The 15,615-nt window shown below is 55.0% G+C and overlaps 7 protein-coding genes across 7 annotated transcripts in view; 4 read left to right on the forward strand and 3 right to left on the reverse strand.

Annotated features, from left to right (window-relative positions):
* Window positions 1-971, forward strand: part of PTSG_01624 (uncharacterized protein) — a gene marked incomplete at both ends in the record, with an annotated part of 3,737 nt that extends 2,766 nt beyond the window's left edge. Inside the window, 2 exons of the mRNA XM_004997547.1 lie at window positions 266-376; window positions 501-971. Coding sequence (XP_004997604.1) covers window positions 266-376; window positions 501-971 — 582 coding nt within the window. The remainder of the gene's footprint in view (window positions 1-265; window positions 377-500) is intronic.
* A 276-nt stretch (window positions 972-1,247) lies between these two features.
* PTSG_01625 (uncharacterized protein) lies at window positions 1,248-2,114 on the reverse strand. The gene is made up of 2 exons (XM_004997548.1): window positions 2,042-2,114; window positions 1,248-1,735 (listed from the first exon to the last, which is right to left on the reverse strand). The coding sequence occupies exons 1-2, from the start codon at window positions 2,083-2,085 to the stop codon at window positions 1,525-1,527; spliced, it is 255 nt and encodes an 84-aa protein (XP_004997605.1). The 5' UTR covers window positions 2,086-2,114; the 3' UTR covers window positions 1,248-1,524.
* Window positions 2,114-4,704, forward strand: PTSG_01626 (proteasome subunit alpha type-6). Its single transcript, XM_004997549.1, has 7 exons — window positions 2,114-2,408; window positions 2,676-2,852; window positions 3,156-3,244; window positions 3,404-3,470; window positions 3,673-3,851; window positions 4,063-4,184; window positions 4,397-4,704. The coding sequence occupies exons 1-7, from the start codon at window positions 2,333-2,335 to the stop codon at window positions 4,425-4,427; spliced, it is 741 nt and encodes a 246-aa protein (XP_004997606.1). The 5' UTR covers window positions 2,114-2,332; the 3' UTR covers window positions 4,428-4,704.
* PTSG_01627 (uncharacterized protein) lies at window positions 4,595-9,541 on the reverse strand. Its single transcript, XM_004997550.1, has 14 exons — window positions 9,358-9,541; window positions 9,121-9,192; window positions 8,878-8,996; window positions 8,446-8,628; window positions 8,166-8,263; window positions 7,846-7,954; window positions 7,471-7,590; window positions 7,104-7,187; window positions 6,824-6,941; window positions 6,470-6,613; window positions 6,044-6,195; window positions 5,597-5,754; window positions 5,190-5,336; window positions 4,595-4,934 (listed from the first exon to the last, which is right to left on the reverse strand). Exons 1-14 carry the CDS (start codon window positions 9,456-9,458, stop codon window positions 4,860-4,862), a joined length of 1,680 nt encoding a protein of 559 aa, XP_004997607.1. The 5' UTR covers window positions 9,459-9,541; the 3' UTR covers window positions 4,595-4,859.
* An 8-nt stretch (window positions 9,542-9,549) lies between these two features.
* On the forward strand, window positions 9,550-11,933 carry PTSG_01628 (uncharacterized protein). The gene is made up of 8 exons (XM_004997551.1): window positions 9,550-9,732; window positions 9,940-9,994; window positions 10,118-10,247; window positions 10,383-10,476; window positions 10,664-10,765; window positions 11,014-11,226; window positions 11,399-11,482; window positions 11,692-11,933. Exons 1-8 carry the CDS (start codon window positions 9,613-9,615, stop codon window positions 11,893-11,895), a joined length of 1,002 nt encoding a protein of 333 aa, XP_004997608.1. The 5' UTR covers window positions 9,550-9,612; the 3' UTR covers window positions 11,896-11,933.
* A 117-nt stretch (window positions 11,934-12,050) lies between these two features.
* On the reverse strand, window positions 12,051-15,308 carry PTSG_01629 (uncharacterized protein). The gene is made up of 6 exons (XM_004997552.1): window positions 14,642-15,308; window positions 14,345-14,472; window positions 14,161-14,180; window positions 13,858-13,917; window positions 13,528-13,633; window positions 12,051-13,232 (listed from the first exon to the last, which is right to left on the reverse strand). Exons 1-6 carry the CDS (start codon window positions 14,707-14,709, stop codon window positions 12,727-12,729), a joined length of 888 nt encoding a protein of 295 aa, XP_004997609.1. The 5' UTR covers window positions 14,710-15,308; the 3' UTR covers window positions 12,051-12,726.
* An 82-nt stretch (window positions 15,309-15,390) lies between these two features.
* Window positions 15,391-15,615, forward strand: part of PTSG_01630 (uncharacterized protein) — a 6,389-nt gene continuing 6,164 nt past the window's right edge. Inside the window, exon 1 of the mRNA XM_004997553.1 lies at window positions 15,391-15,466. Within this exon, the coding sequence (XP_004997610.1) occupies window positions 15,460-15,466 (7 nt within the window). The 5' untranslated portion in view covers window positions 15,391-15,459. The remainder of the gene's footprint in view (window positions 15,467-15,615) is intronic.

The following is a 15,615-nucleotide window of genomic DNA, read 5'->3' on the forward strand; positions in this document are numbered from 1 at the left end:
TGTGTGTGTGTGTGTGTGTGTGTGTGTGTGTGTGTGTGTGTGTGTGTGTGTGTGTGTGTGTGTGTGTGTGTGTGTGTGTGTGTGTGTGTGTGTGTGTGTGTGTGTGTGTGTGTGTGCATATGTGTGAATGACCTCTTCGTACCCTGTCCGTGTCCGATCCCCCAGCCCCCAAATCGCTCACCCATCCGTTTCCCCTTGGTCTTGTTCCCATCACGCCTACCACATCATCATCACCCCCACCACCTGCCACAGCCGTGTGTATGAGCAGCAGGGCAAGCTGTCGCTTGCGCTTGAGTTTGCTGCCTTTGCCTGTCGTGTTGACCGCGGCAATGTCACATACCGCACGCACCTCAGACACATCAACCAGCTCATAAAGGTGCGAGATGTGTGTGTGTGTGTAAGTGTGTAAGTGTGTGTTAATGTTGGTGTTATCCTCTGCTGCCCTCACCCCTCACCCTCCCCCTCCCCCCCCCTTATGCCGTTGCCTGCATGCACGACAGGAGCGGGAGCGGACGCAGGTGCAAGACATGCTGCAAGATCTGCTTGCCCGCGCCGTTGCGGCCGCCTCAACACCCCACAGCCCAGCGCACACCGCTGCTGATGACAATGGTGACCACCAGTATCGCGCCACAGCACAAGCGTCAACGTCGACATCCACATCAACGACGACAACAACAAGTGTACAGCCATCACGGCAACAGCGTGAGCGCGATGGGGCGACAGCTTCTGCTGACCATTCGCACCGCACCAGCACGCGCTCCTCCGTCTCAGACCATCATCATCATCATCAACAGCAGCAGCAGCAGCATCATCATCAGCAGCAGCAGCAGCAACAGCAGCGTGTGAGCCGGCAGGGGTCTGGCGGTGCCCTTGGGCTCAACCCGCGCCGTAACCGCATGTTGCAGGCTGTGCCCGCACAGGCGCAGCGCGACGATGAAGACGACGACGAGGAGCCTCTCTACGCGTACTAGTTGCTTGGTGTGTGTGTGTGTGTGTGTGTGTGTGTGTGTGTGTGTGTGTGTGTGTGTGTGTGTGTGTGTGTGTGTGTGTGTGTGCTCTGCGCTCTGTGTGTAGATGTGTGGATGTGGTTGTGCGTATGTGCTCTGTGTGCGTGAGTGTGTACGTGTTTGTGTTCTGCTTTCTATGTCTTCCCGTAGCCCTCTCTCTTCTTTCCGTTCTCGCTCCCCCCCCTCTCTCTCTCCATGGTGCATGTTGTGCTTGTCTGGGGTTGTTTTCAGGATGGTTAGGGGGTGCGTTGGCGAGGTCATGATTTGTCATCATAGTTCCTTGTCGTTTACTGCATAGCGTTGGCCGTGAACCATTGCTGTGTTCGCTCGGTTAATCAAACAACAAAAGTTTGGGCTGAAAAAATACAATTAGAGCTGTTTCAGGACTGCGTGGTACATGTGGTGTGCAAATGTGTCAATGTGCACCACAGCAACCCGCCACCACCCACAAATTCTAAGCGCACAGGTACAAGTTCACACACACACACACACACACACAAAAAAAAAAATTAAACTGTTAGCCGTATTTCTTCTTTCCCTTCTTGGTTGCATCGTCGTCAAAGTGGTTTGAGTCAAGCATGCTTGCAACGCGGCCTTCAATCTCTTCCACGCAGTCCCGATTCACAAAGAGCCCAAAGGACCCCAGGTCCTCGATGATGAACGGGTTTCCGTTGTTGATGATCTTCCTCGCTTCCAGTGCTTGCACAAACGTCTTGATGCTCATGTCGCTAACGTTCACACAATTGGAACACAGAGCAAGAAATGCAACAGGTTGAGCAATCATCTGTGCACGCATGTATGCACTGTGTCTGTGTGTGTCTGTGTGTGTCCGTGTGTGTCTGCTTGTGTGTATGTGTGTGTCTGTGAGTGTATGTGTGTGTCTGTGTGTGTCTGTGTGTGTCTGTGTGTGTATGTTTGTGTTACACACATGCACACATGCACATACACACACATGCACACATGCACATACACACACATGCACACGCACACATGCATACACACACACGTCACTGCACACGCACACCCCCCCTCACCATCGCAAGACAATGCCGCGTTCGACGTGCACCTCCTCCGCCATCTTTGCTTCCTTCCTTTCCTTCCAACTGCCGAAAATTATGTGTGCCTTCGCTAATCGCACACATTCACCCATCTTTTCAGTTGTCGGCGGTTTTGTTGTCTGTTGTCGCTCTCTTGCTTCTCCTCTGCTCACGGACGGTTGCTTTGTGTGTGCGTGTGTGTCTGTCTTCGTCTTTGGCATTGCCTTACCTTCCTCCTTTGGCCCCAGCACGCATCGCTGATCCCCCAGTGGACGCGAGTGAACGACCATGTCGCGCGGTTCATCGGCCGGTTATGACAGGCACTTGACCGTCTTCTCTCCCGAGGGACGGCTGTACCAAGTCGGTGCGTGCACCTCCTGCATTGTTGTTGTTGTTTGTGTGTTTGTGTGTTTGTGTGTTCGTTCATGTGCGTGTGTTTCTGTGCTTGTACCATGGTGTGAACACAGAATACACAAGCAAACACACACACACACACACACAAACACACAAACACACACACACTATCTCTCTTCTCTGTTTTTGTTTTGCCGCTGTAGCTACCTGCACGCTCCATCTTTGAAACTCAACCATACCACTCCAACCCCAACCTTTCCTTCCCCACCATGTCCAGAGTATGCATTCAAGGCCATCAACACGGCCAAGAACACAAGCCTTGCCATTCGTGGGCAGGACTGCTGTGTCGCCATCACCCAGAAGAAGGTCCCCGACAAACTGCTCGTCCCAGACACCATCACACACATGTTCAAAATCACCCAGAACGTCGGCTGCGTCATGACGGGCATGATTGGTGAGGGAACATGCGTTTGTGCGTGTGTGGGTTTGTGTGTGTGCCTGTGCGTGTGTGAGTATGTGTGTGTGCTTGTGTGTGTGTGTGTGTGCGCGCGTGTGTGTGTGTGGGTCTGTGAGTGTGTGTGTCTGTGTGTCTGTGTGTCTGTGTGAGTGTGAACGAGAGTGTGCGTCGAGAACTTTTTTGTGTGACTGCATGACGTCGATTGGTTCGGCCGTGCAGTCGACCATCTCGCTTCGTTTGGATACGCGTCGCTTTGTTCGTGTCCACATCTCACACCGCACCTGCTCCATGACTACTCAGCCGATGCGCGATCACAAGTGCGTCGTGCGCGGTACGAAGCCGCAGAGTTCAAGTACCGCTTCGGCTACGACATGCCCATCGACCAAGTGGTTCGTTCAAGCCGCATCATCGTGTGTGCGTGTCTGTTGCGTGTGTGTGTGTCTGTGTGCGTCTGTGTGTGGCTGTGTGTGTTTGTGCACGTTTACACATATTTGTGTGCGCATGGCTCAACCTCCCCCCTTGTCACCAATCCTCCTCTCTTCACCCAGGCCAAGCGGGTGGCAGACCTGTCACAGATCAACACACAGGAGGCCGGCCTTCGACCCCTGGGATCAAGTAAGCTGTCGACTAATGCAACACTTTGGCTCGTCCTCTTCCTCCCCATGTGCACGCCATACGCGCACCTTTGCAGTGCGGTGTGTCAGTGACTACCACCACCACCACCACCACCACCACCACCACCACCACCACCACCAACAGTACTGCCGCCGTCTCATCACTGCCGTCGCCATCATCTACACGTGTGTTTGTGTTGTAGCGATGATCCTGATTGGGGTTGATGATGAGCTTGGCCCACAGGTGTACAAGTGCGACCCTGCTGGCTTCTATGCCGGATACAAGGCCGTTGCTGCGGGGACGAAGATGATTGAGGCTCACAACCTCCTCGAGAAGCGCATCAAGAAGAACCCAACACTCGACTACGACGGCACCGTCCAGGTGTGTGACACTGCGTGTGTGTGTGTGTGTGATTGTAATTGTGTGTGTGTGACTCTGCATGTTTGTTTGCTTTTTCTTCGCGTGTGCTTGGAGTGTGCTCTCATCTCCATTCAAACCCCACTGCGTCTCACCTCGCTTCCCCTCACCGCACCACACGTCACCACACGTCACCACACGTCATTGCGCCATGGCCACTGCTGCCTGTGTGCAGGAGGCCATCAGTGCGCTGAGCACGCTCATGTCGATGGACTTTAAGGCGTCTGAGATTGAGGTTGCCATTGTCACGAAGGAGAACCCAAAGTTCACCACCCTCTCTGAGGAGGAAATTGACAGGTGCGCTGCTCTGCTGTGCAACCGCAGACGCATGATGGCGCGTGTGTGCGTGTGTGTGTGTGTGTGTGTGTGTGTGTGTGTGTGTGTGTGTGTGTGTGTGAGATTGTGTGTCTTGCAAACTCTGTCTGCTACCTTCTCTGTTCTTATCACACATCCCATCGTACCACTCACCAACATCACATCCCTGTCAACATCCATGACAAACACTGCAGGCACCTGACTGCCATTGCGGAGAGAGACTAAGCGTCCGCGCTCCTGTCACCTCGTTCTCCAATCCACCACCACCAACCACGCCACGGCTGCACTGCTGTTGTTGCGTGTCGCCTTGCTTGTCGCGTTGTCGTTTCTTGTTGCCGTTTCTTGTTGTTGTGTTCTCTCCCTCCACTCACATGCCCACCGTGTGCGTGGCCTTCAGTGAACAGTTGTGTTTCATTCTTCATTGCGTCAGCGCACAGCTAGCAAACACCAACAAACCAAACACACACATAGACACACGTGACAAGAAACAGCAACGCATCCACAGCGCATCGACAATGCAGAAGTTGGAAGGATGGCTGCTCAGTCGTGCCACAACAACACAACACGCTTGCATCCTGCCCAACCCCATCAAGCACATGCAAACATGCACACATCACAGAGGTGCGTGCCTGCAAGCAAGAGGAGGGCCGGCACACACTACTTGCTGTCGTCCTCAATCTTGAGAGACTCGAGCTCTTCCTCAAGGGCAGCGGCAGAGGCAAGCTTGTCAAGCTGGTGATGGTAGTGGTGGTAGTGATGATGATGATGGCGGTGATGATGGCGGTATGAGAATGATGATTGTCAAAAGATGGTAGGAGTGCAAAGCAACCAGTCAACCCGTCAAACCGTCACGCAGTCAACTCGACAAGCAGTCAACTCGACAAGCAGTCAAAGCCAGTGATGCAAGAACAAACATCTCACAGGACAACCCCGACCAAGACCAAGACACGACTGCCACCGTCACGAACGTCACCATCACCAGCACACCTGTTCCTGGTTCAGCGTCTCTCCCTCGTCCTGCTGCTGCTTGAGGGCGTCAATTTGGCGAAGCTTCTTCTTGAGTGCACGCGCACGCTTCAACACCTCCTTCGTCTCTTCCTCCGTCCGCTCGGAGGGGGGCTTCTCTGCTGCAGACTGCACGACGCGTCGCACATGGTGTCGGGCGCAGCAGTTTCGGCGTGGCGTGAGGTTGTGATGGGGTAGTCAGGGTTTGGTGTTTGGGGGGAGGGGGAAGGAACAAAGGATACCGGGCGAATGGCTGACAGTGACAGAGGAGCAATGCGTGCAGAACCAAACAAGGGTATACACGCATGACTCACACATTACCACCACCACACAACCACCACCACACCACCACCACCACCATTCCCTCGAGTAAAACCGCGGCACGCCACCTTTTCCTGCTCGGGCTCTGGCTTCTTCTTCTTGCTCTTCTTCTTCTTGTTCTTCTTCTTCTTCTTGTCTGCGTCGCCGCCGCCAGGAGGAACAACAACGGGCTGCATCCCAACAACGCGGTTGCGCATGCCAGGGGGGCGGTACGGCTCGGCTTTCGCTGTCATGATGGTGGTGGTGGTGAGTGTGGGTAAATGTGTGTGAGTGTGAGCGAGTGTGCGTGAGCGAGTATGCTTTGAGTGTGCGTGGTGGGAGTATGCTTTGAGTGCGCGCTTGAGTGTGTGAGTGTGCGTTTGAGCGTGTGAGCGTGCTATGTTGTAGAGTTCCTTGTTGTCAACATGTGAAATACCCGCCCTTGTACCCCTTGCATGCATGCACGCACAACAACATGTTCACAAGAGTTCACCCCTTCACCCTCTTCCCACCCCCCTCCAACACGTGCTCCTCACGTGCAGACGCGGCCTCCTTGACCTCCTGTGGAACGGGGGAGAGCGGGCGACGAGGGAACGCCTTCCACGACATGGGCTGCCAGGCAACCTCGTACAGCTCGCCGTACTCCTGCTTCTTCACCTCACCCTTCGTGTAGTGCCACACCTTGAAGCTATAAGGGGGGAGGGTGTGTGTGGGGTGAATGATAAGAAATGTGTGTGTGTGTGTGTGTGTGTGTGTGTGTGTGTGTGTGTGTGTGTGTGTGTGTGTGTGTGTGTGTGTGTGGGATGAATGATAAGAAATGTGTGTGTGTGTGTGCGTGCGTGCGTGTGTGTTGGTAGCGTTGCGGGACGCAGCTCGCCTCCACGGCATACACACATACACACACACACACACTCCACTTCTCCTGTCCGCTTCCCGCTTCTATCTCTGCTCTCGGTGCTGACCAGTTGTCGACGGTGGAGCGCGGGGTGGTGGTGGCCATGAGAATGTGGCGGCTGTCCGCACACCACTCAAACGTCGTCGTGTTGAACGCAACAAACCGGTTGATCTTCTCCCACTTGTCCGTGTCCCAGATCTCAACCTCGCCACTGCACACGCGCGTAACACAGGCAGATGGGTTGGAAAAGTGTGACGCATAATTCGGGGAGGTGAGGTTGATGTAGGAGGCGGGGTTTGTGATGTGAGTTGTGTGGGATGGGGCGTGGTGTGGTGCAAGGAGTGTGTGTCTCGAGTTGGAAAAAACGCGGAGAAGTGAGCGACAAAGCGGTACACGTGACATCACACTGCATCGGCCTGACCCAAGGTTTCCAAAGCCGCAGAGGGCGAGGACGGAGCCGTGTGGGTTGAAGCGCGCCATGCTGCGGTGGCCCGTGCCAAGATCCTGCACCCGCTTGCACTTGTAATTGAACACGCTCGCTGTGCAGAGCGGTGCAGATGGTGTTTGTGTGTGTGTGTGGGGGGGGGGGGGACGAGGACGTGTTGTGTGTTGCGTTGGCATCGATGAGCATGGTCATAGTACAACTCATCCGCGACACACACACACACACACCACGCTGCAAAGTGTAAGAGGTGGCTCACCCTTGTTTGGCATGGTGCCGTACATGGCAACAAAGTGGCGGCCGTTTGGAGACCACTCGCACCCGGCAATCGGACCCTTCTTGTCTGTGCACGCGCACGGGCACGGAATTGTGCATGTGTGTGTGTGTGTGTGTGTGTGTGTGTGTGTGTGTGTGTGTGTGTTTGCCATGAGATGACGTATCACGTTTCACGTACGACGGGCAACAGATGAAAAGGCAAAGCAGTCACTTCTTCAACACACACACACACACACAAACACAAGCACACACACACACACACGTACACAAGCACACACACACACATGCGCATGCAGGCACGTTTGCACCCAACATCCACACGCTTTCCCCCTCCCTTGCATGCACATTACCGAGGGTGACGTTGGCGCTGGTGCCATCGTGACAGGTGAGGAAGTACAGGGCCGTCTCGCCGTAATACGACGCGCCAGATGAGTCGGAATCCGTCTGCGTGCTCACAAGCACCTCAGACCCTGGCAGTGGCGAGGTGTGCGGTGACGCAAAACATGTTTACATAGAGGAGAGGGTGATGATCGTGAAAGGGTAGCCGTGTTGGTGAAAGTTGCAGTTGGAGTTGGAGTTGGGGGTGGCAATGTAATACTGGCAGCGCGCATAGTTGACCCACACGCTTAAACGAACACACACACACATACACACACACACACATACACACACATACATACACACACGTACATACACACACACACATGGCACGTGAGTGCGCGCACCCTTGTTGCTCCAGTTCATGCTGACGGTGTCTGCCTTGAAGAACGACTTGTACGCGATGGGGGCGTTGAGGTTGGTCGGCGAGTACACGCGCACCGCAGACGGCATGCCCTGACGTGCGGCAGCAACAACAGCGTACAAAGGGAGAGGGATGGTGGTGGTGATGATGATGATGATGATGGTGACGATGATGATGGTGGTGGTGGTGAGGCAATAGGTTCTGTACACATGTACACACACACACATTCTCACTCACACACGCGCGCACACATACACACACACACACGACCAACCAACCACACGCACGACCAACCAACCACACCTTCTTGCCGCGGATCCAGACGGCGACGCGGCAGTGGGGGAGGCGAGGGGCGACCTCAAACGCCGTCAGCCCTTCAAGCTTCAGCTTCTGCGTAGGGGCTGATGGTCAGGTGATGGTGGTGATGATCAAGTGGTGGTGGTGGTGGAGTTGATGGTTGAGACAACAATCGATGCAGTTGGTGCATGGTGATGCGTGGGTAGGCGCAGAACTAGCACACCAGCAGCACGAACACGCCCTTGCACCTTGCACGACCTGCACACAGACACACACACACACAAACCTGCAGTGATGTTGGCGCCGTCGAAGAAGAGAAGCGTGTTGGGGGTCTGGCGCACGCACACGCTCTCGTCATCGGTCCACTTGGGCAGCCAGTTGGAGCGCTGCTTGTGGCTGTATGTCATCACTTCCTCGCCAGAGGGAAGCGCCCACACGCCGCAGTTGCGGTTGGCCTGGCCATCCTTGGCTGTTGCGATGAAGCAGCAGGCATGGGGATGGTGGGGGAAAGAGCGGCTGTCGTTAGAAGTGGTCATCGCAACAAGAGACAGAGATGGGGGGATGCCACCGGTGTAGGAGGCCAACACTTGACACACTTGGTCATCAATACGATGATTGCCGCACTCATGCACACACACACAGACACACACAGACACACACAGACACACACACACACACACACACACACACACACACACACACACACACACAAGCGTACTGGTGAAGGTCTCCCAGGTGCAGAGGTGAGTGGCCTTTGGGGAGAAGGCGATGGCGCTGGTCTTGGGGCGTGCAATGGTGCACTCGCGCTCGTTGGTCTCGAGGTTCAACACAACAACCCTGGCAGGGTTGTTGGTCAGACGAGGCGTCAGTGACAAGGCACATACACGAACACTCCGAAGCGCACACAAATCATGTGGCGGATGGAGGAGACAAGCAACAAATCAAGTACGTGTGGACTTACTCTCGGCCATTGCACCACGCGACCTTGTCGCCAGCCTTGGAAAAGACGAGCGCACGGCAAGCAGCGGGCTCCCTAAAACGGTCGCCGTGAAGAAGAAGAAGTGGAGGTGTTCGTAACGACAATCGTCATGGTGGGTGGTGCACAAGGTCAACCGCAAAAGCGCCTGCACAAGGGCAGACACACACACACACACACACACACACACACACACAGGCAAGGCGCGCTTGCGCCACTCACTGAATGCGGTTGGTGGGGACGATATCGCCTGGCGGGCCAGACCACAACACGAGCCCATCGCGGCTGCGCACAGCAAACGCTGTCGTTGGTGTGTCGGCCATCGTCGTGTGGCTGCTGCTGTGGAGTTGCTGGTGGTTGGTGCACGCGGGTATGAGACTGAAATCAGTCTCGGTTACAAAGCCCACAAACAATAAGTGCAACGACTTGTGTTTGTTGTGAGTGCACTGTCACAAGCGAGCAAAGCAGCCGTACGCCATGGCGAGTCGGGTGACGAAGATCAGTGTCGTGTCCAAGCTCAACCAGCTGGCAGACGTCGTTTGCAGCTGCATTGCAGCTTCCGAGCAGCTGCAAACCACAGCGTTCATCGTGCAGGAGGTGTGTGTGTGTGTGTGTGTGTGTGTGTGTTCGTTCGTCTGTTTGTTCGTCTTTTTGTTTGATGTGACTCACGCTCAATCGTGCACGCAGCAGACAAACACACACACACACACACACACACACACACACACACACACACACTCTCTCTCTCTCTCTCTCTCTCTCTCTCTCTCTCTCTCTCTCTCACCCATGCTCCTCTGTGTGCAGGTCGCTAAGGATCACTTGAAAGACTCCAAGGCAGACATCCTCTTGATCGACCCAGGTGGACGCATGTGTGTGTGTGTGTGATGAGGTTGCTTGCGCATGCTCCAGTGACCGTGTCACTCATGTGCGAGCGCATGCGTGTGTATGAACCCCTCGCCGCTGCTCATGGTGATGTACGCAGACATGCTGGCCGAGTTCTTGCCGCAGGTTCCCAAGGAATGCAAATGGGTGCAGTCCACTTGGGCTGGCGTGGAGCTGGTCATGAACAGGCTCAACCAAGACCAGCGTGTCCCCAGCTGGACGTTCACAAGGTCCGTGTGTTGGGGTGTGTGTTGCGTGTGTGTATGCGTGTATTGGGTGTGTGTTTGAGATACCCGAAGGTTCGCGGCTGCAATGTCCAGTGTTCATTCCCTTCCCATGCAAACTTCTTCCATCATCACGCATAGGTACGCCGGGCCGTTCGGGCCCCTCATGACGCAGTATGTGCTCACGCAAGTACTGGCGCGGGAGCGTTTTGTCGTGCGCTACCACGAAGACCAGGTTCTGTGAGCATGCTCGTGTGCGTGCTCGTGCGTATGCAACAGTCAACAATGTGTGTGTGTGTGTGTGTGTGTGTGTGTGTTTTGTGCACATGATGGCCTCAGCCTCACATGCCTGGCCCTTCTATGCCATCCACCTTGCTCCATTCCCCCATCCCCTCTGCTTCTCGACACGTGCGTATGTGCAGGCGGCAAAGCGGTGGCGGCCCGGTGGACTGCCGGCCCACAGATACCGCTCGCTTGCCGACCTCACCCTCTGCATCCTCGGCGTTGGCGAAATTGGCCGCGTGGTGAGCCACGATACTCGATTGTGGTGGAGAGCGGGAAGGAGGCGGGGGGGGGGAGTGGTTATGATTGGGGTCGCTTGGGAAAATGGCTGCATGAGTGCTTGCATACAACGTCTGCTGTTTGCCTTTGTCTGACTACACGCATCATGCGATCCATGACGACGTGTATGTGCACACGCGTGCGTGTTCTTCTCATGCTTGCCTGATCGCATTGGCCAATCTCCACCACGACTGACTGATAACGGTGTCAGGTTGCGAGCACGCTGCTTGGACTTGGGTCGAGCGTGCGTGGCGTTGTGCGATCGATTCCGCATGACGGCGTCAAAGGGCTGTGCTATTTCACCACGGACGACATGGCTGAGGCAATGCACCACAGCGATTACATCATCAACCTCATGCCATCCACTCCGCTGACACGTGGCATCATCAACCGAGACCTGCTCACCCGCGCACACTGCGCCGAGGTGTGTGTCTGTATGTGCCTATGTGTGTGTGTGTGTCTGTCTGTCTGTGTGTATGTGTGTGTCTTTGTGTCTGTGTGTCTCTGTGTATGTGTGTGTCGGTGTGTGATGCTAGATTTGTCTCAGCACCTCTCCTCCCATTGCCCTCACCACCATCACAACATCACCACCACAGGCGACGTTCATCAACGCAGGGCGGGGCGACATTGTCGAGAATGACAGCGACTGGTGCGACTTCCTCGACCAAGGACTGCTCAAGGTCAGCACATGCAGCTGTGTGTGTGTGTGTGTGTGTGTGTGTGTGTGTGTGTGTGCGTGCATGCGTGCGTGTGTGTGTGTGTGCGTGCATGCGTGCGTGCGTGCATGCGTGTTACATGTGACATCACAACCGTTTAGCTTGGCTGGGCTATCCTTGACTCAGCAGCTTCCCCCCGCCCACACTCACACACGCATGACATTGCATTGCAGCACGCGATATTGGATGTGTTCCGAACGGAGCCATTGCCTGAGGCGTCGCCCCTGTGGACACACCCATCCGTCACCATTACCCCGCACGTCGCTGCTACGTCGTTCCCTGAGGATGTGGCTGGAGCATTTGTCCGCAACCTGGAGCGATATGCCACCGACCCAAGCACAGTCACGCCACAGGTGTCTTTTCCGGACATGTACTAGCCCAGCGGTGCGCTGCCCAAATAAACGAACCAATGCACTCCCTAGAAGGCTGTAATGATGTGTGTGTGTGTGTGTGTGTGTGTGTGTGTGTGTGTGTGTGTGTCCACACTCACTCGCACTCAGTGTCAATCAGCACAAGCATGCGCGCGTTGCTGTTGACAGAGATGTTGTTTATTCACAAAGCAACCAAGCAAGCAAGAGCAGGAATGAAATGGCGTTTGGCGACAGGAGAGACAGGGCAAAAACAGCACCGGCGTCGAGCAAGGCAACAACAGTGACGCCAAGCAGTGACCACGAGCCAACAATCTGGCTTCTGTGTGTGTGCAATGCTGGTGGTGCTGCTGCACACGATGGAGCAACGCAAAGTAAGAACAGGCACTCACACAGACATACACATGCACACACAGAGCTGTCGAAACAGGGTGCTCTGCACCCTTTCCACAACGCCAGCGGCAATGATGAAGAGACAATTTCGTCGTGGAGGAAGAACAAACACGAGCGAGCAAAAAATACAGAGAGAGAGAGGTATCTCCATACAGACACACTCTCACAGCTGACTAGCGAAAACCTCCCAGAGCAGAGATGGCGAAAGCAAACACAAACACACATGCACACACACACATAAAAGGCAGGACAACTATGCAATGTACGCATTCGCTTACTCAGTTAACACAACATCACGCACACACGCACATTCACACACACACACACACGCACACACACACACACAAGCACACAACTCAACGCGCACACGCTCTCTTTCTTTCTCATTCACACACACACACACACAACACACACACACACATCACACACACACACACACCAAGCAGCTCATGAGCGGAGAGCCTTGAGGTCTGCAGCGATATCGTCGTCACGAAGCATGTACACAACACAGGGGCCAACGTGCACCTTGGGCCGCTTGCTGGGCGAGCCATCAGCTGCTGACGTGCGTGTGCGCGTCTTGGCGTCACCACGCCCCTTCTTCTCCTTACTGCGCTCTGCTTCCTCCTCCTCCCTTCTCTTTTTCTTCTCCTTCTTCTTCTTCCCGACAGGCTCGCTGCCCCGCCGCTTGGCAGCCGCTGTCACCTCAACAGCAGCAGCAGCAGTGGTGGTGGTGGTGGTGGCCGTGGTGGTTGCTGTTGCACTCGCAGCACCGCCATCAGCGCTGGGCTCAGCATTTGCTGTCGTGCGCGTGTCCTTCTGTGTGAGTGCAGCTGTGGCGGCAGCAGCGCCGCTCTGTGCTGCTCTTCGTGGCAGTGTGCGCACGGGGCGTGAACTTGTGCTGTTGTCTTCCTGGTTCGTCTCTGTCTTCTTCCACGCAACAAAGTCGCTTTCTCCTGTCGCAGGAGAGAGAGGCGGGGAAGGGGAAGGGGAAACGTGTTAGAATGGGGTGGTGCATAGGGCTTGAGGGAATGTTGTGCATTGTGGCTCGAAAAAAACTGACACAGCTGGCTCTTCTTACGCGCAAGGAGACGCGTGAAGGACACACACACACACACACACACACACACACACACACACACACACACACCACACACCCACACACACACCCACACCCACACACACACACACACACACACACACACACACACACACACGAGTGCAGGGGAGCCGTGGGGCCAATGGACGTACGGATTGGCTCTGGGAGGAGGAGCATGTCGAGATGCTGCTGGCGAAGATTCTCGATGTGATCCGCCTTTTTCTGCGCTATTCTCTCGCGCAGCGTCGTCACCTCGTCCTGCAGTGGCAGTGGCGGTGGCGGTGGCGGTGGCAGCGGGGGTTATGGGTGGTAGGTGAGGGAAAGAAGAGGGAAACCATGCGAGGGGCTGTGGCAGGTGCGTGGTTGTGTTACAGCAGCAAAACACACACATACACATACACATGCACAAACACGCACACACGCACATACACACATGCCATATACGCAAGCACACGCAAATACACACTAACACGTGCACGCACCTTGTGTGTGTTGATGAGCCCCTCGCGTTCGCGCGCAATCCACAGCCGAAAGAAGTGAACCTGAGACAAGATGGCAGCAGCCCAAAATGCAGGCCAGGTGAGGAAACCAGCGACAGCTGCACTCGCATACACTCACACACGCAGGACAAGGGCCGTGCAACCTATGATCACGGGTCAAGACAACACGGCTGGCAACACAGGCAGGCACACCAACCCACAAGACACACACACACATACACACACACACACACACACACACACACACACACACACACAAATACACACACACACACACCAGCTCACCTTGTGCTTGCGCACGTCCACTGTGACAGTGGAAGATGGTGGAAGATGGCGGTCGGGCAATGCACAGCAGCGACAAGAGATGCACGTGGTGATTATCGTGAGCAGTACGAAATACAGCACGCACCACACACAGATGCAGCGTCGCGGAAGGCGTGTGGCACCAAGATCTTGCATATTGACCCACCTGCAGCTTTTATGGCAGCTTTGTGCTTGGTGTCCAGCGCCTTGAGCTTCTCCACAAGCGTGGGGTGTGTGCCTGCGTGCACCTGTTTCAACTTCAGCTCAAGCAGCTTCTTCTTCTCAAGAAGCATCCTAGAGCACACACACACACACACATACACACAGATGCATGCACGAAAACAGGAGCAGCAAAAGTGCAAGCGAGGATGAGCTGGGGGCGCACATCAAACAAACACGCAAGAGCGGGATGCATGCACAGGTGCATGCACACGCGCGCAGAGACACAACAGAGAACACGCACTTCTTCTTCGTTTCAAGGAAGGTTTCGCAAATGCCCTCGCAAGGATCCACTTCATTGTCGTCGCCCATGGCTGCGGTTCTTGTAAGCGTGTCTGGAAAGCTGGGTATGGCGAGGGCTGTAACGTCTTTGCCCACTATTCACCACGAAACACGCTGCGTTTGGGCTGCGGTGCTGCAGTTACAGTGTCAACTGGCGTTTATTCCGGAAACTTGTTTGCCACAAGGTTGCTGCTTCTGCTGTCACTATCGGTTGCGTGTCTAGCAGAGGATGTTGCTGTGAGACACTGCAGCTGGCGCTGTTGTTACTGCCGTCTGGTGCTTGTTGAGTGTGCGTGTGTGTACGCGTTTGAACCTACGCACGAATCCACAGTTCGCGCCGGCAGCGTGTGCGCGTGTTTGCCGAAACAAAAAACTGCTGAGACAACAGCCACACACTGAAAGTTGTCGTCGTAGGGACCACCACGTTGTGTTCTCTGCACAAGCAGCTGTGTGGCTCCACTATTGCTGCTTGCCAAGCAAGGCGGCAGTGCTGGCTGGAGCGCTGGAACGCTGCGAGGAGGATGGCTGGGATGGATGGGATGCGGATGAAGCAGTTGAGCGAATCGGACCAGCCCCCAAAGCAAGACACACACACACACCACAACAAAAGTCGTTGTTGCCGATTTGTGTGTGACAGAAAATTGTGTAAGATTTCGGCGAAGGTGCGGAAACGCAACAAACGAAGAATAAAAAAATTCGCGCACTTCGCGCACCACCTGTCAACGTTGACGTGCCGCCAACTTTGAATTTTGGACTCGTGTGGAGAAGACAGCATCGACGATGAAGGGTGTGTGTGTGTGTGTGTGTGTGTGTGTGTGTGTGTGTGTGTGTGTGTGTGTGTGTGTGTGTGTGTGTGTGTGTGTGTGTCTGTGTCTGTGTCTGTGTCTGTGTGTGTGTGTGTGTGTGTGTGTGTGTGTGTGTGTCTGTCTCTATGTC

The sequence above is a fragment of the Salpingoeca rosetta genome (genome assembly GCF_000188695.1).
Source record: "Salpingoeca rosetta unplaced genomic scaffold supercont1.3, whole genome shotgun sequence".
Classification (NCBI taxonomy): Eukaryota; class Choanoflagellata; order Craspedida; family Salpingoecidae; genus Salpingoeca; species Salpingoeca rosetta.

Coding starts and splice junctions, on each gene's coding strand:
- PTSG_01625 (XM_004997548.1), bottom strand. CDS start 2,085: ATGGCGGAGGAGGTGCACGTCGAACGCGGCATTGTCTTGCGATG. Junction 1,736..2,041: donor CGCGGCATTGTCTTGCGATG/GTGAGGGGGGGT, acceptor TGTGAACGTTAG/CGACATGAGCATCAAGACGT.
- PTSG_01626 (XM_004997549.1), top strand. CDS start 2,333: ATGTCGCGCGGTTCATCGGCCGGTTATGACAGGCACTTGACCGTCTTC. Junction 2,853..3,155: donor CGTCATGACGGGCATGATTG/GTGAGGGAACAT, acceptor ATGACTACTCAG/CCGATGCGCGATCACAAGTG. Junction 3,471..3,672: donor CCTTCGACCCCTGGGATCAA/GTAAGCTGTCGA, acceptor TTTGTGTTGTAG/CGATGATCCTGATTGGGGTT.
- PTSG_01627 (XM_004997550.1), bottom strand. CDS start 9,458: ATGGCCGACACACCAACGACAGCGTTTGCTGTGCGCAGCCGCGATGGG. Junction 8,264..8,445: donor CGGCGCCAACATCACTGCAG/GTTTGTGTGTGT, acceptor CCTGACCATCAG/CCCCTACGCAGAAGCTGAAG. Junction 5,755..6,043: donor CAAGGAGGCCGCGTCTGCAC/GTGAGGAGCACG, acceptor CCATCATGACAG/CGAAAGCCGAGCCGTACCGC.
- PTSG_01628 (XM_004997551.1), top strand. CDS start 9,613: ATGGCGAGTCGGGTGACGAAGATCAGTGTCGTGTCCAAGCTCAACCAG. Junction 10,248..10,382: donor CCCAGCTGGACGTTCACAAG/GTCCGTGTGTTG, acceptor CATCACGCATAG/GTACGCCGGGCCGTTCGGGC. Junction 11,227..11,398: donor CCCGCGCACACTGCGCCGAG/GTGTGTGTCTGT, acceptor TCACCACCACAG/GCGACGTTCATCAACGCAGG.
- PTSG_01629 (XM_004997552.1), bottom strand. CDS start 14,709: ATGGGCGACGACAATGAAGTGGATCCTTGCGAGGGCATTTGCGAAACC. Junction 14,473..14,641: donor TTCCTTGAAACGAAGAAGAA/GTGCGTGTTCTC, acceptor TGTGTGCTCTAG/GATGCTTCTTGAGAAGAAGA. Junction 13,634..13,857: donor GGCTCATCAACACACACAAG/GTGCGTGCACGT, acceptor CTGCCACTGCAG/GACGAGGTGACGACGCTGCG.